The sequence below is a fragment of the Castor canadensis genome, chromosome 8 (assembly GCF_047511655.1).
Source record: "Castor canadensis chromosome 8, mCasCan1.hap1v2, whole genome shotgun sequence".
Classification (NCBI taxonomy): domain Eukaryota; kingdom Metazoa; phylum Chordata; class Mammalia; order Rodentia; family Castoridae; genus Castor; species Castor canadensis.
In genome coordinates, this window is record NC_133393.1 from 87,331,810 (window position 1) to 87,358,489 (window position 26,680).

The window sequence follows — 26,680 nt, forward strand, 5'->3', positions numbered from 1 at the left end:
CAGTGTTTGACACATAAGTTTTTAACAAGAGTAAGTTTTTCTGTCTCCCTGTCATTTCCTTTCAAGTGGAGATTAACAAGTACTTGTAAAAATCAGTATGGAAACCTGTTACAGAGGTTCTCTAAGACATTGAGGAAGTTATATAAACACTTCAATATTATATGAACATAAGTAGAGGAACTAAAAGAATTTAGGTATTAAGCTTAGAACAGGAAATCGTGAGTGATGGGTGGGGGGAGTACTGGAGTTTGAACTTAGTGGGCTTGCTAGGCAGGTACTCTTCTGCTTGAGCCACGCCTCCAGCCCCAGAAGGTTTTTAAAGGGTTTTAAAAGAAACAACTTAGGGTTTTGTTTTGTTTTGTTTTTATTAATTTTTACAAGCATTAGCCCATAGCTCTTTCCTGAGACTCTTGAGAAACTTTACGTATTCATCTGATTTGAGAATGCGAATGTTTTGCTGGTGTCAACATCAAATGTGTGATCAGTGAACAAGAATTGAAAAGTCTCTGTTCTAGGCAGGATCGAGAACTTCTTTTTTTCTAATTCCACACAGACACGTCTTCGGCCTCTGAAGATGAGGGTTCTCTGAGACGCCAAGCTGCGCTCTCTGCTGTCTTGCAACAGAGCTTACAGAATGCTGAGTCCTGGATCAACCGTTCAATTCAGGGATCGTCCACTTCTTCATCCGCATCTTCTACGCTGTCCCACGGAGAGGTCAAAGGAACCAGTGGGTCTCTAGCTGATGTATTTGCCAATACTCGAATAGGTAGGAGCTGGATCTATCCAAGCAATCCAAATTATATCCCATTTGGCATCCATCCAGGAAACAGTTTATGGTTGTGTTAGGTTTTTCAGTGTGGCCTGAAAAAATATAATTGGAGACAACAGTTAATGAGGCAAAAAAGGAAACACCAGCAATACATTTGTTGTAGGAAAAATAGGTATCATCTGCATTATTGGTGCGTAGTGTTGCCCACCTGAAGCCATATCTATTTCCATAAGCAATAATCAAGCTGCAAGATATAACACCAGTCTTAGTACGGGGTTTATCCCAGTAGAAAAATATTCCATATATTAAAAGATGCTTAAAAAAAAAAAAGCAACATTTTAAATTGCCCATGGTCATGTCAAAAAAAATTAAACCCAAGCAGATTCTACACTAAGCCAATATCAGTGAGGTCTTTCTGTCTTTAGCATAAAGACTGGATTTATTTTCCTTGCTGCTGTGATATTGCTATACCTAGAATGTTCAGGCTGAGGATGTTGGTACTCTGAGCTGCTGTCTGCTGCTGGTGCTGTCATATGGAGTGTAGCTTTTGCTTGGCTATGCTTCATGTTTTTGTGTGTTTTTTAAGAGTTGTAACATCTGCAGATAAAGCTACAGATCTCTGCTTTTGTTTAATTGGTTGGTACGAATTAAAGTAAATAATGTATGTTCAGAAATGTATCTGGATACCTTTTCCTTTTTTCTTTGACAATCACATTTGATGTCTTGTCATCTCAGTGACCTTCTGTATTACTTTATATCTTCATTTGAATCCTGAAAAGAAAAGATTGGAAAATTCTCAATTCAAGGTTATAATTTTTAAAGAAAATAGCTACCCTAAGGGGTATGATTGCCTTCATAAAAGCCAAGTGCCATCCTACTAACTTGACCTGAACTCTTGGCTCTGACCTGTAGTTCATTGAGGTTCCCAGAGCAGATGCACACAGATGTGCGTATTCCCCATCTCTTCTGTTATGACGGTAAACAACAGAGCCATGCTTAACACTTGTAAAAAATACTGTGCTAATATCCATTTAACATTATCTGGATTTTTGTTAACTAGGTGATCTGTCTGACTTCATATTTTTCTGTTGCTTTTACAACAGAAAAGGTATTGGTTCAGTTACTCATAGAAACCATTTTATTTAACATTATTGAGCTTTTGGGGGAAGGGCAGTACTGGGGTTTGAACTCAGAGCTTCATGCTTTTTAAGGAGACACTCTACCATTTGAGCCATGTCCCCAACCCTTTTTTGCATAGCTATTTTTTGGATAGGGTCTCACGTTTTTGCCCAGAGCAGGCCTTCGACCACAATCCTATCTATGTTTCCCTCATATCTGAGATTACAGGCTTCTACCACCATGCCTACCTCATTGGTTGAGATGCATCTTGCTAACTTTTTGCCCATCCTGATCTCAAACCATGAGCTTCCTAATCTCTCCCTCCTAAGTAACTGGGATTATAGGCTGCTTTTTGATGTTTGCTCTAGAAGAAGTAATTCACATTCCCAATAGAAACATTCAAAAACACAGTTAAAAGGAAGAATAAAATAATCTGTAATCTCACTTCCTATGAGTACACTTTAGTGTTACCACTTTAATATATAGTCTAGATTTTATTTACATATGAAAATATAGGGCCTTGGTTTTGATTTTATAAGAATGAAGTTGTCCTAAACATAATGTTCATTACCTGCTTTTCTTAGAGGTTTATCACAAACATCTTTGATATGTTTATATTTATACAGTTATTTTTATGGTTTTTAAGGTGTACCACCATATGGCTGTGCCCTGGTTTATTTAGCCATTTCCTTATTTTAGATACTTAGTAGAATCTGTTTTTTTGCTATTACATAAACTACTAGAATGACATGCTTTAACATACAATACTGTGCATTGGTTTGTTTCTTTAGGATATGTTTCTAGAAGTTGAATTGCTGAGTCAAATAAAAATATATGTTTTTAATGCTTTTGTTATCCTCTAGAAAGATACAGTGCAATGTACTTGTGCCTGTGCTACTGTATTACTATCTTTAAAAACTATCAAACTAGTGTTGGTTGAGTGGTTCAAGTGGTAAGAGTGTTGTCAAAACTATCAAACTAGTGATTGTTAGACCTTTTGAGCATAGAAACTTTACCCTCAGTGTGATTTTAAAAAGTATTTATGTTATAGTTTTTTATTTTTTATGCTTTTTAATAACTTTTCACTATTTTTATAACTCATATTTTACTTTATCTAGTTTTCTTCATCTTCTGAAGAAAACATACAAGTTTTTTGCAACATAATCCTGTTAAATGGATCTTTCTTTGTATTAAGAATTTGGTAAAGTAGTAGAGTAACCTTTCACTCTACATGGAGCAAAAGAAGAGCCTTGTCTGACAAGCAGATCCAGGTTGACTTTCCTAATTTTTTTCCTAACAATTAGAAGTGGACTTTATGTGGTTTTTCTCTGTCTGAACTTGATAGTCTGAGCCACTTCCACAGACTCCTTAGTCTTTGATGGAAAGGGAAACATTCTGATAAACTAGTCATAAAGAAGTGTTCAAGAGACTAGAACATTAGTAGTCAGTTAGGATCTTACTCACTTTGGTGAGTAGCTTGCAACTTTTATTTTATTATGATTATTTTTATAACATTGGAATTCTGCCAGCCTTTCTGTGTAGAAAATAATGTTTTCAAGAAACATTGGCAGGCTGGTGGTGGGGCCCAAGCAGTAGAGCACCTGCCTATCAGCGCAAAGCCCTGAGTTAAAAAAGAAACATCAGCTATGTGATTTGATCTTATTAATGCTACCCATCTTGAAAATAATAATTTAGGAAAGCCAATGTGCTCTTGCTTAGCATCTTGTTTTTCCTTGTATCTTGACAGTAGAATTTGATTTAAAAAATTGTCTTATAAAAGCTAATGCCCTTGTTATGTAGTTTTTATCCCCCTTGTTAAAAATTTTTAAAAAAATGTAGAGGTTCTTACTTTTGCTGCCATCATATAATTCTAGGTTTTGTTTTTTCCCCCTTAGAGAATTTCTCTGCTCCCCCTGATGTCACTACAACTACCTCTTCCTCATCATCATCGTCCTCCTTACGCCCAGCAAATATTGACCTGCCCCCCTCGGGAATAGTTAAAGGCATGCACAAAGGATCCAACAGGTCCAGCCTTATGGACACAGCTGACGGTAGGGAGTTCTTTTTGGTAGCTAAAGAGGGGCATAAATTAAGCTGGAAAAATTCAAGTTATAAACAGTAGCTCCTGAACGACTGGCTCAGCAGCAGCAAAACTATTTTGCAGTTGGCCTACTCACAATAGGTCATCCTGAGCACCCTCTTCACACTTGCTCACATTTAGTTGGTGCTTCCAAAAGATATTTTGAACCAAAACCAAGTGGGAATAAAGAAAATGCTAAAAGAGAAAGAGTAACTTAAGTGAAATCCTTAGACAGTATATTAATAATCGTACTTTATTCTTATTTGTCATGTACATATTTATGTCTCTTTGACTCAATTGAAATAAAGTAAGACTGTGGGCAAAGACTGAGCATTATTAGAAATAAAAGCTCCTAAGAGAATTGAGTCACCAAAATACCTGTTAAGTCAACAAATTTTAACTAAAATTATCATTTTTTCCCTTATAGGTGTTCCTGTCAGTAGCAGAGTATCCACAAAAATCCAGCAGCTTCTCAATACTCTGAAACGACCCAAAAGGCCTCCCTTAAAGGAATTTTTTGTGGATGACTCTGAAGAAATTGTGGAAGGTAGTAGTAAAAATGCCAAAAACAAGTATTCATTAAACAAATATTTCCTAAGCAATTATTGCAAGTCCAATATAAAGGATGAACAAGACAATTCTTGGTTGAAAGAATTTATAGTTCTCTGTTCTTTTTTCCCTAAGGATCATATATGTTTTAGATCTCAAATGAAATGTAAAGAGGGAGAATGGGAGAATAAGGTCATAGAAGTAACTAGAGTATAGAACTGTCTTTGGTAATATGCTCTTTGAACCTAAGAACTATCCCATGTACATAATTTAAAAAGTAGTTTATGCTTGGCATTTTTCTAGGATGTGGATGATAAATTCAACTTCAGGTATTTACCTATTTTTTTTCATAACACAGGCTTTTTATTAAATCATTCAGTCAACATATACTTACTTGCTTTCTACAAGGTATTGTAGTAGATGGTTAAAAAAAAAAGTTCAAAGATTTAGGAAAAAGCAGTCACTTTCTTCATGTTATTTGAGATTAGACCAGTGCTACAATATGTACCTGTGGAAACTTAATTTAGCCAGTAAATTCGTAATTGGGGAAGGGAATAAATCGTTTCCATCTATGTGGTTAGAAAAGATTAGAGAAGCAAGGAATAATCATCAGTGTTTTAATTGTTCAGTAATTTAAAAAAACGTTCATGGATGAAATCATACATAGTTTAGGAGTTAATAGGGAAAGATGGGAGGGAAATGGATGCGAGTCTAGAGAAAATGAGAGTAGCCATTAGGTGATGAGAGAGAGCAAGCAAGCACTTTTGTTAAGTAAATCTGGTGGCTTTGTAGTTGGTTTTTATATTCTAAGACTAGTAGTAGGCTTTGATCATATCAGATTATTAATGGAATTAGGCATATTGGTAGACTAGATCTAGTCTTAGCCTAGTTCATGCAGTAGAAGCAAAAGCATGTGAGGGTAAGATGAGATTCTGTTTATTTAGGAGTTACTAAACTCATTGAACTGTGGACATCTTCCTTGATGCACTGATGTTTCAGGTGCACATGCCAGTGACAGCCTCTCCAGTCTTTCTAGCACTGGATACTTGAATAGTTTGCATTGGCAGAATAAATCTAACAGCATTCTACTCATTATAAGTAGACAATAGCTGCTTACTTGATTGTTACCTTTGGAAAAGAAAAATGCCAGTATGTTTTTGGAAGTATGAAAGTGTGTGCCCAGAGCTTGCATTGAGGCCTAGCAGAGGGTGGCAATAATGTAGTCTTTCATGGCCAGAAGACTATACCTACTGTGCATGTGTATACATATACACACACACATATATATAGTCTACCCCTAAAAATGAAACAATTTCTTTGGAATCACCCATGTTTTGTTTTGCTTTTTAAAGATTTAAATAAACTAACCTTAGAGTCTGGTAATAAAAATAGAAGGGTAGCAGAGACTTTATCTACGGCAGCAAGTTGGAAACTGAAACTATTTCATGAGTGTGTCAGCAGAATGAATCAAGACATGCTAATAAGTTTCCTAAATCTGTTATTACATTGATCTGCAAAGCACAATTTATTTCATTTGTTCATCTAATACTCTGCTCCTTTTGCCTCTTCTCCCTTCTGTGCCTCTTTTCTCATCTCCATTTCACCTGACAAATTCTTACCGTCCCTTTACACTCAGCTCAGGAAACCTTTGCTCTGAGTATGTGTTTGTGTGTCCCCAAGGTATTCTGGATACTCTTCTAGGGCTCCAACTCTGTTTTCCTTGCACCAAGCACTTATTAGCACAATAAATGTTCAGAGAATGATACATGCAGCATTTATTTGCTCAATATTTTGTTTTGTTTTTTGAGACAGGGTCTTGCTATGTAGTCCAGGCTTGCCTCCAATTCACGTTCCTCCTGCTTCAGATTATGGGCCTGTGCCACCATGCCCAGCTGGTTTATTTTCTCAGTGTTTATTATATTCTGTTTAAATAATTGGCACTCAGTAAATAACTTGACTTTTTGTTTCATGAGTACATTATCTTTCCTTTTATGAAAATCTAGGACTTAAAAAACTATTTGATACTTGTTAATTGTAGAAAAATTAAGAGGACTTTAGTTTTATCTATATGAAAGAACATGAAATATTTACCTTTGATTCTTGGGATGACTGTGTTAGTAATCTAGTTGGGTCTTTTTAAAATTCCTTTCAATTTAGCTAACATTACTAAGCAACCTTTATATTTTAGACGCTATAGGCCAAGATGGGAATAAGAGCCATCCCTTCCCTCAGGAAACTGTCACTGTTTTGGTGGAGGGTGGAATTTGACCAGTAGTAGAAACCACTGAGGACATCAGTGCTTTAATAAGGGTAGACTGAGCATAGTAGTTCACACCTGTAATCCCATCACTTGGGAGGCAGAGGTAGGAGGGTTTCTTATTTGAGGTCAGCCTGAGATGCATAGTAAGACCCTATCTGGAAAGAAAAGGTAGACTACTACATTGTGTGGAAGCATTAAGGGAAGAATAGTGTCCTTGAGGAATGGTTGACAGTGGTTCCCAACAAATGTGCTGTTGAAATGAGTGCTGAGGAAGATGAGTAAAAATTTAACTAGGAAGCAGAGGGATTGGTTCCACAAATGAACATGGAGCACACCATGATTTACGCCCATTAGCTGCTTGAGTCTAATAAAAGCCTTGTAGTGTAACTGTTACCACCCACACTTTGTAGATGAGGAAAGCAAGGGAAAGGTGAGTCAGTTTGTCTTAAGATCATATTAGTAAGAAGTGAATATAAGCTTGGGTTTTCTCACTACAGTTTAATGACTTTTGATTAAACATAACCTGGTGACTGGAACCTGGCTCTCTAACATGGACAGCAAATGGAAAGAATTAAAAACAAGTCCATGAAAAATTGTGGAACTCCTAAAAAAGAAATTTGTACTTTGTGCTTTTCTATATATACAGTGATTTGTTTTATCAAGGTAAGGATATTTTTGTTTCATAAAAGTATGCTGAATATGATTTCACAATTAAGTGTAAAATTGAATGAAAGCCCAGTTTTCAGAGTACCCTTTCTAACCATATCCTTTCTGTTTTCAAACTAAAGCCAGAGAACTATGAGGAGAAAAAGATGTGTTTGAGATTAGAGATGTGTTAGTTGATACTTGGATTTATTTCATCTTATTTCTTATCTTTTTGATACAGTACCTCAGCCAGACCCCAACCAGCCAAAGCCTGAGGGACGGCAGATGACACCTGTGAAGGGAGAGCCCCTAGGAGTCATCTGTAACTGGCCACCTGCACTGGAATCTGCCCTGCAGCGCTGGGGCTCTACCCAAGCCAAGTGCCCCTGCCTGACTGCACTGGATGTGACAGGGAAACCAGTTTACACACTCACATATGGTGAGTTTACCAGAATCCACATCCTCCATTTGTGAGCCAGTTACTGTTTAAGAACAGCCAAAAGAGGAAAGACGCTGTAGATCCATTGATATTTTAACATTAGAAGAGGATTTTAGAAAAACATTTGATCAGTATTAATGATGTATGGAGAAAATCAGATAGTTTTATCTAAAAATTGAAACATCACTTTTTAGATCTTTATTCCATCCTGCGTTTTGCTTATAATAGGCACAAAATTCTATAATGATAATGTTAACCTTGAAAGTTGTATATTTATTTCATCTACATAACCCTTAAAACATTCAGCAAGGTCAGAGCCTTGCATGTTTAACATCTGTGACTACATCCACATGTCTCCTGTAGTCAGTTTCCTTTTTACTGTGTTTTCACTGAATTACAATAGTATAGCATGCAGAATCATTTGAGTCATACCTTTTGCTTTCCAGGCACCTCAAGTATCTTATAACACCTGTGCGAGCAGTTCTTTAGAAAAAGCTCAGGACAGAACTAGCCTTCTGCTGTTTTACTCTTTTGATACCATAAATGTGATCATATCACATGAAGTTACTCCTAAGGATATTCATGTTACTTCAGAAAAGAATTTGAAATATTATATAAGCCAGGATGATGCTTTATTTTTGTTTCAGGGCAGAATTGGCTCTTATAAATTAAGAATTTAAAGCTTCTTTGGGAGGAAGACTTACAGTGCATTGACGGAGTGATGTTACTCATCAAGTAAAAGTGTCTCTTGTCTTATTCAGCTTGGCTAACTGAATGCTATCTTGATGAGAAAGACCTGGGTTTAGGGACTTGGGGTGTTTTTGGGGGTGCAGAGGACGGGTACAAAGGTTTGAACTCAGGTCTTTGAACTTGCCAGGCAAGCGTTCTACCACTTGAGCCATACCTCCCCAGCCCTATGCCTATATTTTTTGTATTTGACTATTTTCTTTCCTTTTTCCAGGAAAGTTATGGAGCAGAAGTTTAAAATTGGCCTACACACTTCTTAATAAACTGGGGACCAAAAATGAACCTGTGCTAAAACCTGGAGACAGGGTAATTGATTCTTGGTTTTAGAAAGGTGGTATTTACTGTTTTCCAGTATACAAATTGTGTGGGTTTAATGTCCAGTAAGAAAATTTACACAACTCTTATTCTTAGAAAATAAAAATGGTTTAGTTCCAACCCAGATTAGCCCAGTACCAGGTAGTATTTCTTGCATTCTAAGACTGACAGCAGTTCACATACGTCTTTCTGAAGCTGCTCATTCATAAACTCTTGAGAATCTAAGTATTTCCAAAAATAAATATATCTATTTAGCCATCATAAGTAGTAGTAAAATTGATTTCTTCTTTACAAAATGCTTCATAAAACTGTTAAAAAAGCTTCTGTGGTTTAATGTAGAAAGGGAAGGAATTTTATGATGCTTCTAAGAAGAAACAAATTGATATTATTTTATTTCTTTCCTAATTGGAGGTGACTCTTATTTTCAGTTTTTGAAAACTTTTTCCTATTAATAACTTTCTAACTGTGACTTCTCCCTACCATCAAGCATTACTTTTTACTTGTAATTGGGAGGGTGAAATACTAGCTATACAATAGGCTTCATTTTAGTAGGCTCATGATTACAGAATTTCCTAAGTTAATCTTTAAAAATATTTTTGCATTGTGGCAAAAAAGTACCTAAGGTGTGGTTTTTACTTGTAAATGTGATGCTATAGTATTTCCTATGCCTTGCTAAACCTTAAGAAGATATGTTTTATCTACTTAAGTGTCCACATGGATGGTTGTGAGCAGGAAGGAAATGGTTGTGTAAATGTCCTGTGAAATTAGTATTTTCTAGTACTGACCCAGACTGAACTCATTTCCCAACTGAGTTCAGAGAATTTGAAAGCAAAAGAAGGGAACAATTAAATTTTAATTGTTAAATGGAACAAACTCCACAGGGATGGTAACTTCTGTGTTTATACATTTTTTGAGTAAATTATGAAGAGTACATTATCCTTGTGATGTGTAACAGATAAGATCACAGGTTTGAACATATTTTAGAGGTGTAGATATTTATCTTTTGTTAATGAATTAACTTTATATCCATAATGGCATCTGCCCATATTGTTTACATCTATTACCAAATGCCTTCATGCTAGAAGACACTTCTACATTGTTGGTAAGGGAATGGGGATTATTGCAATGAATTAATTAAGAGTAAAAGACCTTATGTTGGCCCTAAGGTGGTATCACGTTGGGCAACACTTTTAGGCTCTCTCTGAGAGATGTAAAGCTTATTCTTTAATATATTGTTCTAGAGAGATCCGTTACATTTATTGTTTTAGCTCTGCACTAAAGTAAATTGCCTTAGTTTTCCAAAGTAATTAATAATTCAGGCAAATTTTTTACTGCTAAATTACCAATAGAATTAGATGAATTTTTTTTTTTTCAGCACTGGGGTTTGAACTCAGAGTCTCACTCCTGCTAGGCAGGCACTTTTACCCATTGAGCCACTTTGCCAGCTCTTTTTTGTGTTGGATTTTTTTGAGATAGGGTATTATGAACTATTTGCCTAGAGTTGGCTTTGAACATCAGTCCTCCTGGTCTCTGCCTCCTGAGTAGCTAGTATTACAGCATGAGTCACTGGGCCTGGCAAATGAATTTTTTATGGTAATGAATTGCACTTTCATTTCTCAAAATGTATAGTACAGTAATGGAAATGATAGAGATCATTTTTTATTTTTTATCCTCAGTAACTTAATTTCCTTGGAGCAAATATCTATTAGTTGGATTTATTGTGCTCATGATAAATGTTATGTATCTTGGAGAGTGACAGTGAAAGAGCTAGTATGTTCTTATTTCTCTATTATTGAATGTCTTTATGAATTTTAGGTAGCCCTGGTTTACCCCAACAATGATCCAGTCATGTTTATGGTGGCTTTTTATGGATGTCTGCTGGCAGAAGTAATTCCAGTGCCTATAGAGGTACCTCTTACCAGAAAGGTAACTGCTAAATGACAAAGAATGTAGCATAATGTGACATGGCAAGCATGGGGTTCTCACTGGATCAGTTTACTCAGTCATGACATTAGAAACAATTTGACCATTTTCTCAAGTATCACCTTCACTTTCTAAAAACATTAAAGTTACAGAAAAATTACTTAATATTTACAAGTATCATGCAAATAACGTTTCCATCTGTGATAGAATTTTTGTAGTATTTTGTATATCATTTTTAAAAGTTACAGCATATTTGATTTTTCAATAGTTAATATTCATAAAGAGTTTGAACTCGGGGCTTTGCCCTTGCGAGGCAGGTGCTCTACCACTTGAGCCATGCCTCCAGCACAAGGATACTACTATTTCAGACACTTTTTTGTAAACGAATTTCCTTTAGCCATATCACACATTCTCAGATTACCATTAAGTAGGATGATGCAGCAATGGCATTTTACTACTGTGAATTACAGGATTGTACTTGGACAATACATCATCCCTATTAAATGAAGATGATGTAACAAATTTCCATGTCTGACTGAATGATTTCTCCATAAGTGTTCACCTGAATTTCCTCATGCAGTTTACTAAGAGTTGATGTCAGAAACAAATATGGGAGAGAATGTCAATTTATAAGAAAAAAAATACCTTTTAAAAGGGATAAAAAACAAATTGGTGACATTCCTGAAGTTCTAGTTGATGGGATAGAGTGTCCTTCTATTGGTCAGGAAATCATAGGGTTCTTCTTAAATTATTTTAAGTTGGCAGTATTTATGTGGTTTCATAATGATGCTTTTAAGATGACATTGTAATGGGGATATTTTAGACTGTATCTTTTGGGTTTTGCTGAGTTTTTTTGGTTTTGGGTTTTTTTTTTTTTTTTTTTTTTTGCTGCTGTTCTAAGGCTTAAATCTCTCTCTAAAATAGAATTTTAAAAAAGAGAAATATATGAATTTGGTGTAACCATCCATTGAAAACTTGGATACCTGGGATCCATTTACATAATTTATTTTGTTCTGACCTTAATTGCTTTCCTCTTAGATGTAGGGGTAGGGCTAGGAGAACGTATCTTAACCATGTTAGAATATTTCATTTGTCTGAAAATCATCTAAAAGGGAGTCATTGTTGACCCTTGAATAAAATGGTCACATTTGGCTAATTGGATGCATAATTAGCAATGACTGGTTAATAAAGTATTTGATTTGTACTTAGGAAATCATGGTAGAAATTATTTCAAAGAACATATTGTCACTGAGTTTTAACATTTGCCAGGTATCAGTGGGATTCCATGAATGCAGTCTCTCAAGTGCCCTGGAGTATTATAGGTGCTTGGTTTTGAGCATGAGTATGCTCACATTCACTCCCTTGCTATGCTCATTAACTTTTCTCTACAGGATGCTGGAGGTCAGCAGATTGGCTTCTTGCTAGGAAGCTGTGGTATTGCCTTAGCTCTTACTAGTGAAGTTTGTCTAAAGGGACTGCCAAAAACCCAGAATGGAGAAATTGTACAGTTTAAAGGTGAGTAATATTTACACCCAGATTATCAGATAAAAGTTAAAACTTGATGCTTTAATTAGCAGTTTAATTTAGTAACAGCTAAAATATGTGAGTACTTTACATAAATCTTATTACTTAATTCTCTCAATCTTAAAAAGTAGGTACCATGATTATCCCCATTTTATAGGTAGAGAAACTGAGAAATAGAAAGGTTAAGTAATTTGCCCAAAGTCCCAGTGAATAAATGGAAGAGCAGTGATTTGAACCCAAATCTGTCTGATTCCACAGCCCACACCCTTAACCTTTATGCTGATGATTGGATAAAGCTACTACTCTGTACAGTAAAGCTAAATGCTCCATGTAGAGACAGAGGATAGACCACTAACCTCAGTGGACTTCCACTGCCAAATGGACCTCCCAATTGTTGAGGTAATATCAAGGCCTATAATTAGCATGTGGAGTGAATGTACTTTGAAAGAAGGCATAATTGTATTGACAATTTATCATTAAAGACTAATAAAAATAAAGTATTTGTTGATTATAAAATGATCTTAGCTTGGTCTCTTGATATGTAAAATGACCGGTTCAGTGTGAACTCCTTCTGTGATGGCTTATGCAATTCCATTTTGCTTTGGGTTTGATTTAGGTTGGCCTCGGCTCAAGTGGGTTGTAACAGATTCAAAGTACCTTTCAAAGCCACCTAAAGACTGGCAGCCTCACATCTCACCTGCTGGTACAGAACCAGCATACATTGAGGTATGTCCTGAGACTATGCACCTGCTTTCTGGCTCTCCTTTGGCTTTAGTTGCTACTTTAATGATAGACCATTCTCTTGTTTTGTGGGTTTTCCATCTTTTGACTTATAAAATGCTGTGTAGTAGACCTTCTGTTCTAATTTTTTTTATCATAAGCACTCATTCAAAAGAAAGATAGCAAAGAAATTGATCCTTAATATAAGAAAATTACCAAGACATTTGAGAAGTACAAAGGTTTATGAAATTACTTATTGGCAAAGAAATTTTTCTGCTGCTCTTAAAGGGAGTTGAGACAGGGAATATAGAAATGAGGGAAAATAGCTGTGCTTGAAGAAAGTAAGTTCTACAAATGGAAAATAAAGAGCAAAAAAGAAGCATATAGTTGGAAAGTTTAATATTGAAGGTTAGTATAGGAACTTGATTGATAGGCAATAGGATCCAACTGTAAGATCAAGTCTTAACCAAGACCAGGCTAAATGCCTTAAATACGTTACCTCATTTAGTCCTTATAAGTACCTTGAGAGTTTTCAACTAGTAAAAACTACTCTGTATATGAAGAGACCAAGGTTACATGACTCAAAAATGGCAGAGCAGGTTCTCAAAATCAGGTTGTGTGACTCTGAAGCTTTGCCCTTCACCCCTCTGCATCCTTCCTGTTTGAGACATATACTCCCCAGCTGTTTGCTAAATTAATGAGTAAGCAGTCATTCAATATTTTTTAAAAGGTTTAGGGAAAAAATAACCACCCACCTTTGAATACTATTGTAATAACAAATATTAACATCAGATAACTTTGGGTATAAAAGAAAGAGAGTAGGCAGTAGCTTTGAGGAATGATGGAGTATTATTGAGTGTAAGGAAGATTGTTTTTAAAGAAGGAAGAGAGCTGAGTATGTTTAAAAGACAAGCAATTAAAATACCAAATTTAGTGATTAACTTTCAGTCTGTCATCTCTCAATGCTGACATGGTTAGTATTCCATTCTCCTTAAAATTTGAATCACTAATTTCGGCTCTCAGTTCTTTTATCTCATTGACTATTCCTTATCAGTCTTCACTAGTTCTTCCTAAAAGGTGGAGTCCCCTTTATTGTGCTTAGCACTCTGCCTTCATGTAGAACTGCCATACTCTATATTTCTAGGCTCCTGCTATTCTGAATTAACTTGCAGTTTTTACATAATATCTCCTGTTAGATCCAGGACTCTGCTAGTCAGTTTAAAGTAGCCTGAAGGATCATCAGCAGGAGAATAGTAAAAATGAATTTTTATAAAAAGATGTATCTAGATTGGTTAGGTTATGAAAGGAAGACCAGCTTTCACAGCTGTCCAGGTGAAGTCAAGTTTGTGGTCGGAAGAGAGAAAAGTGGATGGGATAGAAACACAAAGTAGTACAGGCAGGACTTTAGTGATTGACAGTGGAAGTGGAGAAGCAAGAAAGACTTGGGCTTCTGACTTGGCACCTGGGTCAATGGCAGCATCCTTCACTAAGATAGAAAATACACCATCAGAGTTTTCGTGGCCAAATGTGGGTGATGAATAATGTTGGGTACATTGGGTTTCATGGGACATGAGGTACTCCAGAAGAACACTTGATGCTTCAGTCTGGATCTCTGAAGGAGAGGCCTACCTGGGAGATAGAGGACTACAAGTTGTCAGGGATGCAGTACCCTGATGGAGTAAGGTGGAAAGAAGAGGTAGGAGACAACAGAAAGCCCTAACATTTAAGAGATGATCAGAGATGGTGTGGGAATAACTAGAAGGGGAGACAGAGGCAGAGAAAGATAGATACTAAGAGAAAGAAAATATCACAAAAGCCAGTGAAAGAGAAAATATCAAGAAAGAGTACTCAAATGTTGCAGAAAGATCTAGTTACATAAAGTATATAAAATGTCCTTTAATCAAAAAGCTAATGATCTTGGTTAAAAGCAACATAAATGGAATAGTGAGGATAAAAGCAAAGTAGAATGATTTATAGGGGTGGATAGGGTATTCATGTCTAGGTCTTCCTTTACCAAACTGGTGCTCCTAATGGACAGGGAGCAGTTTTTTGTTTTGTTCTGTTTCTTTGTGGTAGTGGGTATTGCACCCAGGAGCTATCCCAGCCTTAGGGACCACATCTTATATACACCTTTAACTCCACAGTGCTTTGCCTGACATGTGTAATCTGACCTCTGTATCCACAGGTTCCACATCTGAGGATTCAACCATCTGCAGTTCAAAAATACTCTTACAAAAAAGGTTGAGGTCATTATCATTGTCTTTCTAGAGATGACCTGCTTTCAGTGTATTGAAAGTGTATTCCTTTCTTAGAAACTTTACTCTCACTTTCAGTAAAAAAAAAATTGAGTCTGTATTGAATATATACAGACTTTTCTTGTTACTCCCTAAATAGTGCAACATAGCAACCATTTAATGTAGCATTAAATATTATTATAAGTAGTCTAAAGATGATTTAAAGTCTAGAGGAAGATGGTGTAAATTATATGCAAATACTATACCATTTTATATAAGAAACTGAGCACCTACAAATCATTGTATCCCAGGGGAGTCCTGCAGCTAGTCCCATATGGATACCAAGGAATGACTCCTTTGGTATTGTGCTTCTGTCAATGCGGCTCTGATCACTTGCTTTAGCTTTTTTAGCATCCACTTCATACTGATAACTAAACTTTTAAATCTTTTTCACACTCCTTTTGTTCCAGTGCTGTCTTTGTGTGTTAGAGTTTGGGATCCAAGTGCATAGTCTTAAATATTGATATTCAGCATGTAACATTCAGCCCAGTATGATGTTTATCTAGGGTTGTTTTGAACTTCTAATTTCGTTATTTAAAGTAACCCATTTTGTTGTTGTTTTATTTAAATAACCCATTTTGGTTTTGTTTTATTTTCCTAGTATAAAACAAGCAAAGAAGGGAGTGTAATGGGAGTTACAGTGTCCCGGCTTGCAATGTTGTCTCACTGCCAAGCTCTGTCACAGGCCTGCAATTATTCTGAAGGTCAGACCTCATCCCGTGACTGCCCTCATTGTTAGCCCCAGATCCATGTGACTGTGAGCAAAACGCTCAGTAACTGGATTCCATTTAATGACCAAATTCAGAAGGAAATGTTCCAAGACACATTCTTGGCTTGCTTTTGTTTTCTTCTTTTCTTATAAATGTATCATAATTTAAAAGAACTAAAATTCTGGGCAACCCAAATATGTAAAGCATGGCTTCAAGAGTACAGAAATAGAAAAGAGAACCCTGGTTAAAACCAAGTGATTATTAGCTGTGGGATACCAGGTACCTCCATATTCTGTGTAGAAAGAGCTGCCAGCTATATATTTGGAGTCAAGAAGATTAAGCTACCAGGCACGTGATGGTGCATGCCTATAATCACAGCACTAGGGAGGCTGAGGCAGGAGGATCATTAGTTAAAGGCCATCCTAGGCTACATAGTGAGACTCTTTCTCAAAAAAAAAAAAACAAAAAAACTAAACTAAAAAAGTACAGATTAAAACAGACAAAAAAATTCTGTAGTGTCATATCTGTTGATATGTATCATATAATAACTATTTGCCTTTTGGTTTTTTTGGGGGGGAGGGGAGGGGCAGAATCTCGATATGTAGCCCATGTTGGCCTCCAGCTTGCTATGTAGCCAGGGCCAGCCTTGAACTTGAGATCTTCCTGCCTCAGCCTCCCAACTGCTGTGATTACAGTGCATACTACCACATTAGAATGTTCTTGGCAACATTCTTTTTTTTTTTTTAGTGTTTCATTTTCCTTTTGCAACATGAAACAATTTCAAAGTGTCATTCTTGTCTGGTTTTAAAAAAGTACATGTATGCAATCAGACTGCCCCAAAATAGAGAATGATTGAATCATAAGGTATTCACATAAAGGATTATACCCTGAGGCACTAAAACTCGTATTCTTAAATATTAAAGAAGAATAAATTGTTTCAATGTATCATTAAATACAAAAAAAAATAGGTACAGAGTTGTATATACCAATTTTGTTATTTTGGATATCTGTATGTAAATATATCTAGAAGTATATATATGTATGTATGTATGTATAGAGAACACATCTTACGTATATAGACCAACATTTTTTCCTCTAAGAAGTATAATTTTTTACATCTATTTGTGAAAATTCCAAAGTTTCTAAAATAAGTATGTGTTCCTTACATAATTAAGGGATAAAAATATGTCTTGGAAGAGATGCCTAAGTGATAAAGAGTTTCTAACTCAGTGTCTCTACTGTAACCACATCAGCCAGTTTGCAGGGACCTCAAGCAATGAAAATAGCCTGAGTGCTTTTAGTCATTTCTTTGAAAGCACCAAATCATTTTCTTAGTAGAGGCAAGCAACATGATTTTACTACTTAACACTAAAGTAGATTTCATTGTATTTTTTTTTTTCTATTTTAGGAGAAACAGTAGTAAATGTTTTAGACTTTAAGAAGGATGCTGGGCTGTGGCATGGCATGTTTGCGGTAAGCTGTTCAGAATTAAGGCCTGCAGTGTAAGTTGTGTTTAAGCTTAAGGCCAGCATGGTATGTAACCAGTGTATCTCTCAGAGCTTGTTTGAAATTTAAGCTCCCAAAATAACATTTTTTTCTAGAGGACATATAATATTTCCAGTGGACAAAATGTATTGAATGACTGCCACACAAAAGCTACATGCTGCAATTGAAGGAGAGAGCAAGTAACAAGGTAGAGGGGGATACTTCCTATAATAAATAGGTGAAATGCTATGGGTATTAGAGAAAGGTGACTTCTTTCTGGCTCTGGACATCATGGCAGTTTTAGTGAAAGAAATAATAGATGAAAGTGGACTTTAAAAAATAGGTAAACTTTAGCCATATGGAGATTTTTAGGGGACAGGACTAGAAGAGGACATTTCATGTGGGAAAGCTGTGATATATATATCTATAATAGATAGATAGATATAGATAGATATATTGATATATATCTATCTATATCTATATATATGTAACATGCCAATTCAGAGGAAAGAGAAGACACACAGGATCCGAAAGTTGAAGAGAACTTCAGAGAGCGTCTAGTCCAACTTTCTTAGCTTCTGCGGGAGTCAGAAAATGAAGCATGAGGAAAGGGGAAGAGGATCTCCTTTCATCCAGTACCCCGCAAGTAGAAGAGCTATATTCCTTGAAAGATGCCTAACGTCTAGCTATTTTCTTTTTTCATTAAAAGTTAAAAATAAACCAAAAAACCTCGAAAGGAGTTAAGGGGAGTCTTCTCCTGTAATACAAAGTGCTAGATAGAAAAATTAGTTATAAACACTCTTTTCCCTAAAACCAAAAGTTTGTCAATGGAGGTAGGAACTTGAGGGAGGGAAAATGGTATCATGTGTTTTTTTTTTTTTTAAAGCCATTTAGGTGGTAAGCAAAGCTACCAATCTAAATACTCAGGCGTGGTTACTCTGCTAGCCCAGGTCTCCAGGTCTCTTTGGGAACAGGGCATCCTGGATATATGATGACCCTCAACTCTCTTTATTAGCTTTATGTAATCAAACATTTAACAGATGTGGGCAGGACCACCTGTAAGACTTCTTACCTTGTGGTATGTGACAGCAGGAACATGAGAGTACTGGGTGGGCTAGGGAGCAGTTTGGCAGCCCTATTACCATTTCAAAAGCAGGTGCCCTAGGATCCAGCAGTGCTACTTTGCTCTGTCTACCATAGAAAAACACTTGCATAGGAGCACAAGGAAGTGAGCAAAATAAATTCCTTCAAACATTGTTTATAATAGCCGAAATTTGTCATTCATAGGGAAGTACCTAAATATACTGTGACATAGCCATATTATGGAATACTGTACAGTAGTTCAAAGAGGATTATGTAGCTTTCTTGTACACAGGTGCATAGATTTATATCTAAAACAACTTAAGTGAAGAAAAGCAAGCTGCAGATATTTGTATACTATGATGTCTTTTATTTAAAAATACTGTGTATTTCTGTGGTGACAAATGAATTGAAAAAAGGACCAGAAGGATTCGTACCAAATTCATAATCATGATTGTCTCTGGGGAAACAAGGAGGGAGCCAAGGAACTTCTACCCTATTGTTAATATCTCAGTGATTTTTTTTCAAAGAGTGTGTATTTGAGTAATATTTCTATAAAATTGCTAACAAAATATTAATTCAGTTTTAAAATGCTAAATATGTGTTTGCTATCAATTGCTTTTCAGAATGTAATGAATAAGATGCATACAGTTAGCGTACCCTACTCTGTTATGAAGACCTGTCCTCTCTCTTGGGTTCAAAGAGTACATGCCCACAAAGGTAATCACATAGCATCTAAGCTTTATTTATGTGGTTGTTTGAAATAAGATTTCAAAATTTCGTGGATTTTCAAATTGCCCCTTTAAAGACACTTTTCTTTGCTGTGCTGGCTTAACAACTTATAGGATTCCATTACTATAGAATTAGATGAGCTGTCTCTTTTATCTCACTAATGTCCTTTCTTACCAACTGAGGTGAATTTTTCTGAATCTGAAAATTAGATTGATGAGTACTGTTTGTCCATAACTTCCTTGGCTGGGATACTTATCTGGAGGTTGCACTGAGCAAACAATTGTGTATCCAGTCCATTGTCTAAATATGATGCCTTTTTTCTCTGAGCAGCTGGCACAGTCTCTGAAACTTTAAAAATTTTCGCCATGTGAGAATTATGGTCCCCAAAATAAGTAAAAATGTTAGTATATTAGACGTATACCGAATGTAGTATATTAGATGTATACCAAATTTAGCAGATGTCTATGTTAACTTTACCCACCTTGAATTTACAGCCAAAGTAGCATTAGTGAAATGTCGAGACTTGCACTGGGCTATGATGGCACATCGGGACCAAAGGGATGTGAGCCTGAGTTCTCTGCGAATGTTAATTGTTACTGATGGAGCGAATCCCTGTGAGTATTTATGAATTGTGGATCCAGGAATATCCTTTCTTTGGTGGTTAGGTATTTTGCACCTTTTCTGTAATTTTTTATTATTATTATTTTGGTGGGACTGGGGTTTGAACTCAGGGCTTTTTGCTTGCAAAGCATATACTCTTCACTTGAGCCACATTTCAGTCCCATTAAAAACATTTTAACATCTCTATTGATAAATAATTCACATACCATAAAATTTACCCACTTAAAGTATACAATTCAGTATATTTGCTATATTCATAGAGTTATACTACCATCACCATGATCTAAGTTTAAAACATTTTTATTACTCTTTAAAGAAGCCACATATCCATTATCAGTCACTCTTCATTTCTCCCCATGGTTTCTCAACCATAGTCAACCATGACTCTACTTTTTGTCTCTATAGATAATTTGCCTGTTCTGGATATTTCATATGAATATAGTCATGGAATATGGAAATATGGAATATAGTCATGAATCTCCATCAATATGGGGATTCTTCCAATTAGCATAATATTTTCAAGGAATTAATGGTTTAGCATGTATCAGTGTTTCATTCCTTTTTATTGCCAAATACATCTCTTGATGGATTTATAAGACTTTTTATTTTTCTTTTCAGACATGGTCTCCTGATGTAGCCCAGGCTGGCCTTGAACTAGTGTGGTCCTCCTGCCTCAGCCTCCTGAGTGCTGGGATTTCAGACATGTGTCACCATGCCTAGCAATCTATAAACTTTTAAAACCACTCCTTTTTGCTTATTTTTATCTTCTTTCTATCATGTGACTGTGGGTACTCCTTAAATAAAAGGAGAGATACAAAGCTCACTTGAGATCACCAAGCGTATAGACTTTATATAAATTTCCCCAAGCAAAGGAGTTTGCAAAAAACTTCTGGAGATCTTACTGTGTTGCCTGCATTTCTGTATAAGCATAAAAATCCTGGTCCTCCACACAGTAACCATTAGTTACTTGTACTCGTTGTTGAAGGTGGATTTTTGTCAGTAGTAACACTGATCAAACTGGTTAAAACACAGTGTTGAGATTAACTTTAATAAGAAAAAAGTCAGAGAATATCACCTAGAAAAAAGTGGAACTCAGCCAAGACTGCATTGCACTGGCTATAATAAAAGTGTTGCTAAATTAGACTGGGTTCATATTGCCTGCAGTGTTGTCTCTGATATTTATCTATCAATTTGGTAGCCACAGCCTAGTTCCAAGTTGTAACTAATAGCATCAGTCACCTTTCATGGACTGAATGCATTAACTCATCCTAAAATGTATTGAGCCACCTCACAGCATAGTAAACTATTTGTATGAAATGAATGATATACAACATGAGTTCTCCTGACAAATATGTCAGCCTCCCACTCTTTACCAGTTTCTGGCAGTAATGAAAATGACAATTTCGGCTCTCAAGTTGATCTGTTCCAACTCATTAGGGTCTGTGTCATCCTGTGATGCCTTCCTGAGTCTGTTCCAAAGCCATGGACTGAAACCTGAGGCCATCTGTCCATGTGCTACATCTTCTGAAGCCATGACTGTAGCAATCCGCAGGTACTGTTCACGATATCAGATACTTTTGATGTGTGTTATATCTTGGATGAAATGTGCAGTTTTTGCCAGGTGATCAGAAAGGGGTTCTAATTTTCTGCTTTATAATCTAAAAGTGAAAATTACTTTCTAAAATAGTTTGAAGCATCTCATTTATTTTTCCCACTCGTTCCCAAAGTATATCCAGTAAACCAAAAATTTACTTGAATTAATCTTACTTCGTATTTGCGAATTAATTCTTTTCCTTTTCAGAATCTTTAGCATCTTAGATTAGAAATAAGCTACTCTTGATTATAACTCAAGAATGAAAGATACATTTATAGTTCACCCAACACCAATGTTTCTTTTGTTTTGTCTTGTTTTTTTGAGGCAAGGTCTCTTTGTGTAGCCCATACTGGCCTGGAACTTGAATTCCTCCTGCCTCAGCCTCCTGCGTACTGCGATTATGGGCCTGTGCCACCATAGCTGACCTGGAGACCAATATATTCTTAATAACTGATTGAAAGTTACTTTATTTTTTCCACCTGTTTGAAAGTTGACTGTCCTTTTGTACATACAAATTTGATTAATTTGGCATATTTTTGGTAGAGTTAATGGAGATTTCTTTTGTATCATAGCTAGAGGAAATTTGTGTTGCTACATATTCGTGTTTTTCTTTTGATATCATTTAATTTGCCAGGCTTGATTTTTTTTTTTTTTCTTTTTTTCAGGCCTGGAGTTCCAGGGGCTCCTCTGCCAGGAAGAGCCATTTTGTCAATGAATGGATTGAGCTATGGGGTAATACGGGTCAATACTGAAGATAAAAATTCAGCACTGACTGTCCAGGATGTGGGGCATGTAATGCCTGGTGGTGAGTCATGAGAAGTACCATTTGTATTTTCATTAACATGTGTCATCAGAAATAGCAGGGCCTGGGCTGGGGATATAGCAGTGGTAGAATCCCTATCTACCATGTACAAGGTGCTGCATTTGATCCCTAGCACTGAGGAGGGGCGTTGGGGGGAGTCAGAGAGAAAGAAAGAGAAGAAAAGAAATAATACAGCCTGATAAAATAGGAAGAGTCCTAAGTTCAGTACTTAGTCACACAGTATCTCCAAACCTCTGTAATGGTTAAGTAGATATAATTATGCTGACCTTCCACCATGCTATATGATTTATCAACTGTGAAGGCTTTAATTACTTGTGCACATGAAAAGCTAAGTACTGAATGATACTGAAGTTATCCAGTTTTCACTGTAATTGCCAACCCATTAGATTGTCAGAAAGCTAGAGCACACTGTTTTCATGAATGTTAAATTTATCCTGCCTAGGAATAATACCTAATTCACCTAGGCTGTTTCTTTGGAGTTTGTAATTATTTTTTTAATATGACCTGGTCTGTAAACAGTTTAAATTTCAAATATACCGATGTAGTTTCAAGTTCTTTTTTAGCATTCTAAACTTGATATTTTTAATGCCACTCTGTAAATGTGAAGCTCTCCTGGGTTCACTAAGGATAAAGCTGTGAACCTAGGAAGGGATTATTTTGTGAAGGTTTTCTAGAATTTCTGTCTCTTAACTGTATTTTCTATGTGTTAGGCATGATGTGTATTGTGAAACCAGATGGACCTCCCCACCTCTGCAAGACAGATGAAATTGGAGAAATCTGTGTTAGCTCCAGAACTGGAGGCATGATGTACTTTGGGCTTGCTGGTGTGACAAAAAATACATTTGAGGTACATGATATTAGCATTCCACAGCAAAATGTTTGGTGAGGTCAGGTGTTACTAGGACAGATCCCTTGGCTGATGGGATACAGCATAACCTAGTTGAGAGTGTGTCTTCTGAGGCTAGATGCCTAAAATTAAAACTTGACTCTGCCACTTACTGGCTGACCTTAGGTGAGCTGCTTAGCCTCTCTACACTTCAGTTTCTTTCTCTTAAAATGTAAGAAATAAAACAGGCATAGAAGCTCATGCCTGCAATTCCAGCTACTCAGGAGGCAGAGGCAGGAGAGTGGCAAGTTCAAGGCCAGCCCAGGCAAAGTTTGAGAGACCTTTTCTCAAATACAAAATACAAGGCTGGCAAAGTGGCTCAAGCAGCAGAGCACCTGCCTAGCACATGTGAGGCCCTAAGTTCAAACCCCAGTACCACCAGGAAAAAAAAAAAGCTAGGGGCATGGCTCAAGTGATAGAGCACTTGCCTAGGCCCTGGGTTCAGTAGCTACTACTGCAAAATAAAATGAGTAATAACTGGGCATGGTGGTACATGACTGTAATCCCAGCAATCAGAGGCTGAGGCAAGAGGATCACACATTCCAGGCCAGCCTGGACTATATACTGAGACCCTGTCTCATAAACAGCAAATAAAGGCATAAGTAAAATGTGAGTAATAACAGTAACCATCTCCCAGGGGTGTTGGAGGACTAAATAAATGTTTATAAAAGGCTTAGCTCCTAGAACATAAGAAGTGCTGAATATGACAGATTGCTAGTAAGATTGACACACTATCCCATCACGGGTCAGATTGCTCAGGCAGGCAGTTACTCCTGAGCCCCTCCTTGTCCTAGCACTGTTGTGGATGCAGGACTAGAGCTCATGCTCTAGTGGAGCTGGCACTTCTAGCTGGATAGCACATTGCTTTCCTGCAGCCATTTCTGCCTACAAAGCCAAGTTGTACTGAGAAATTTGTCCCATGGACCTGGAAATCAGAACATATTTGTCTGAATTTCATAATTGGAATTATTAACCCACCTTGGGATACATTTTAGGGAGCAGAGAAATTTGGTTAATGGTTTCTGTCCCTATGACGTTAGACAGGGCTTACCTGAGTGCTGTCAACTTTCAGTTCTTTCAGCTTTTTCTATAATGTAGACTCATGATTCTCAAGATGGCAAGACACCTTAGAACAGCTCCTGACACATAGGAAGTTATGTGTATATTGTCCCATTTGAGAATGAGTACATGCAGTTATGTACTAATAGATGTCACTGGTGAGAGTGTGTCATCTATGTGATGGCATATCTGTGCTGTCCATGGCATGGTGCCTGAAAAGGGCTAAGAACTCCTGGACCGATCCTCACATTGGTGTTTACCCAGCCTAAAATGGCACACTGTAAATCATTGTGTCTGTCACTATCATCATCACTGTTCCTGCTGTGTACTGGCCTGCCTGCAAAGGTGGTTCCCAGTTCACCTTTATGAGAATGGACATTAATAAACTCTTAAGCATGTTTACCCCCGGTTTCTTGGTCTACTTTACTTCCATAGACTCTTGGTTGACTAGTTACCTCTCTTGAGTATATATACATTTTACTATTTTAAATCTCACACACTTTTTCTCCCCCTCCCCTTTCTGTGCCGGGGATTGAACCCAGGGCTTTGTGTGTGCTAAGCACTCATTCTCACTCTCCCACTGAACTACATTCCCAGCCCTATTTCTCCTACGTTTAAATGCTTAGACTATATGTTTCCATTGCCTATACTTTTCTTATTTGGCTTTTCCTTACTACAGACAAGATCCTTAAGCACTGGTTGTTGCTGTTTGAAACTGAGTTTTCTTTTTTTCTTGGTGGGGGGGGGTGTTTATTTATTTGTTTATTTTTGGTGATACTGGGGTTTGAACTCAGAGTTTTTGCACTTGCAAGATAGGTGCTCTGCCACTTGAGCCATGCCTACAGCCTGGTGAAACTGAATTGTGCTAAATTGCCAGGGCTGGCTTCAGACTCATAATCCTCTCACCTTAGCCTTCTGAGTGGTTGGGATTATCAGCATGTATCATCAGACCCAGCTTCAAGCAGTATTTGAAGATACGAATACTTTATTATATGACCTTCCCTTTAAGGCATTTTTTTACCCATAATTCTCAGACTTAATGTCAAATTGCTAGGTTAAAAGTAATGAACACATTTTCAGATTTCCTATATAAGTACAAGATAGTAAAGTAGAGTGAACTCCTAACCAAAAGAGGAGAAAACTACTTCGTGGCTTTCATAAATTAAAGTTTGTAGTATTTATGTTTAAATCCTGAGAGAAGATTTAAATTTAAATACTGAAAGATTTTTTTTTAACATTTCACTAGGACCAAAGATGTAGTAATGATTTGTCAGAAAATAAAAATGTATTTTATAAATAAGCCATAGAGAGAAAAAGTTTAATAACGTTTGAGAACAAAGAGCTAATTTTCTATTGTCATGTCCTCCCTGTTTGGCTTGAGCAAATGAAACTCTGTGTCTTAACTTTCTCTTGTAAAATGGAAATAATAATCCTATTTTGTGGCGTTGAGATTAATTATAAAGCAAATAGATCTGTGATCTAGCACATGATAAATATTTAGCACATATTAACTGTCATAATTGTTCCCCTACAGAAAAATGAAATCTTAAAAATTAAAGAGGGAAAATCAGTCAAAAAAAACAAACAGGAAATTCATATGAGTAAACTACTCAAATACAAATGAAAAGAAATTTAACCAAATTACTAATAAGGAAATGGAATTAAGATAACAATGGCAAAGTTTGGAAAAATGGAAACACAGTATTAACTGTGATATGGGCAAAAATGCACATCATTATATAGGATCTAAATTGATACAACAGTTTTGTAGAACAGTGTATGAAAATTGAAAAGACTCATCATGCCTTTTTTACATAAAAATATATACAGTAATATTCATTAAAACACTGTTTTGTAATAGTGAAAACTTTGAATACCTATCCAGCCCTAAAGCTTAGTTACATTCCAAGAGCTACCATTTCCTAATAACAGTCTGGGCCAAACGCTGTGCTTAATTAGCAATTTTGTTTACAGTCCTTAATCTTTACTCCAAACCTAGACTAGGCATTGACAGCTCCATTTTATGCCTGAAAAAACTGAGGCTTAGAAGAGTCTAGGACTTGCCCAAAGACCACCTTATTAGTAAGTGGCAAAGCCAGAATTGATTCCAAGGACTGTGCTGTCCTGTCCCCTATGAAGTGGTATATTCCATTACTACCTTACAAAGTGAGCAGGATTAACTGTTAACCAAATTAGAAGGGTAACCAAGATATATTATGTGAAAAAACATGAGTGAAAAAGTACATATAATATCCCTTTTAAAAGATTTTGTGTATCTTTTTAGAAAGTCCAAAGACATAAACAAG

The 26,680-nt window shown here is 36.4% G+C and overlaps 1 protein-coding gene across 3 annotated transcripts in view; it reads left to right on the forward strand.

The window, feature by feature from the left end:
- Positions 1–26,680, forward strand: part of Dip2b (disco interacting protein 2 homolog B) — a 211,164-nt gene that overhangs the window by 143,639 nt on the left and 40,845 nt on the right. The window contains exons 5-19 of one of the 3 annotated variants that reach the window (XM_074083360.1): positions 554–766; positions 3,784–3,939; positions 4,396–4,518; positions 7,664–7,861; positions 8,823–8,914; positions 10,739–10,849; positions 12,238–12,361; positions 12,987–13,096; positions 15,986–16,088; positions 17,503–17,567; positions 19,286–19,379; positions 19,886–20,005; positions 21,450–21,564; positions 22,272–22,411; positions 23,140–23,276. In XM_074083360.1, coding sequence (XP_073939461.1) covers positions 554–766; positions 3,784–3,939; positions 4,396–4,518; positions 7,664–7,861; positions 8,823–8,914; positions 10,739–10,849; positions 12,238–12,361; positions 12,987–13,096; positions 15,986–16,088; positions 17,503–17,567; positions 19,286–19,379; positions 19,886–20,005; positions 21,450–21,564; positions 22,272–22,411; positions 23,140–23,276 — 1,901 coding nt within the window. The remainder of the gene's footprint in view (positions 1–553; positions 767–3,783; positions 3,940–4,395; positions 4,519–7,663; positions 7,862–8,822; positions 8,915–10,738; positions 10,850–12,237; positions 12,362–12,986; positions 13,097–15,985; positions 16,089–17,502; positions 17,568–19,285; positions 19,380–19,885; positions 20,006–21,449; positions 21,565–22,271; positions 22,412–23,139; positions 23,277–26,680) is intronic. The other 2 variants (XM_020179911.2, XM_074083361.1) reach the window with 2 other exon arrangements.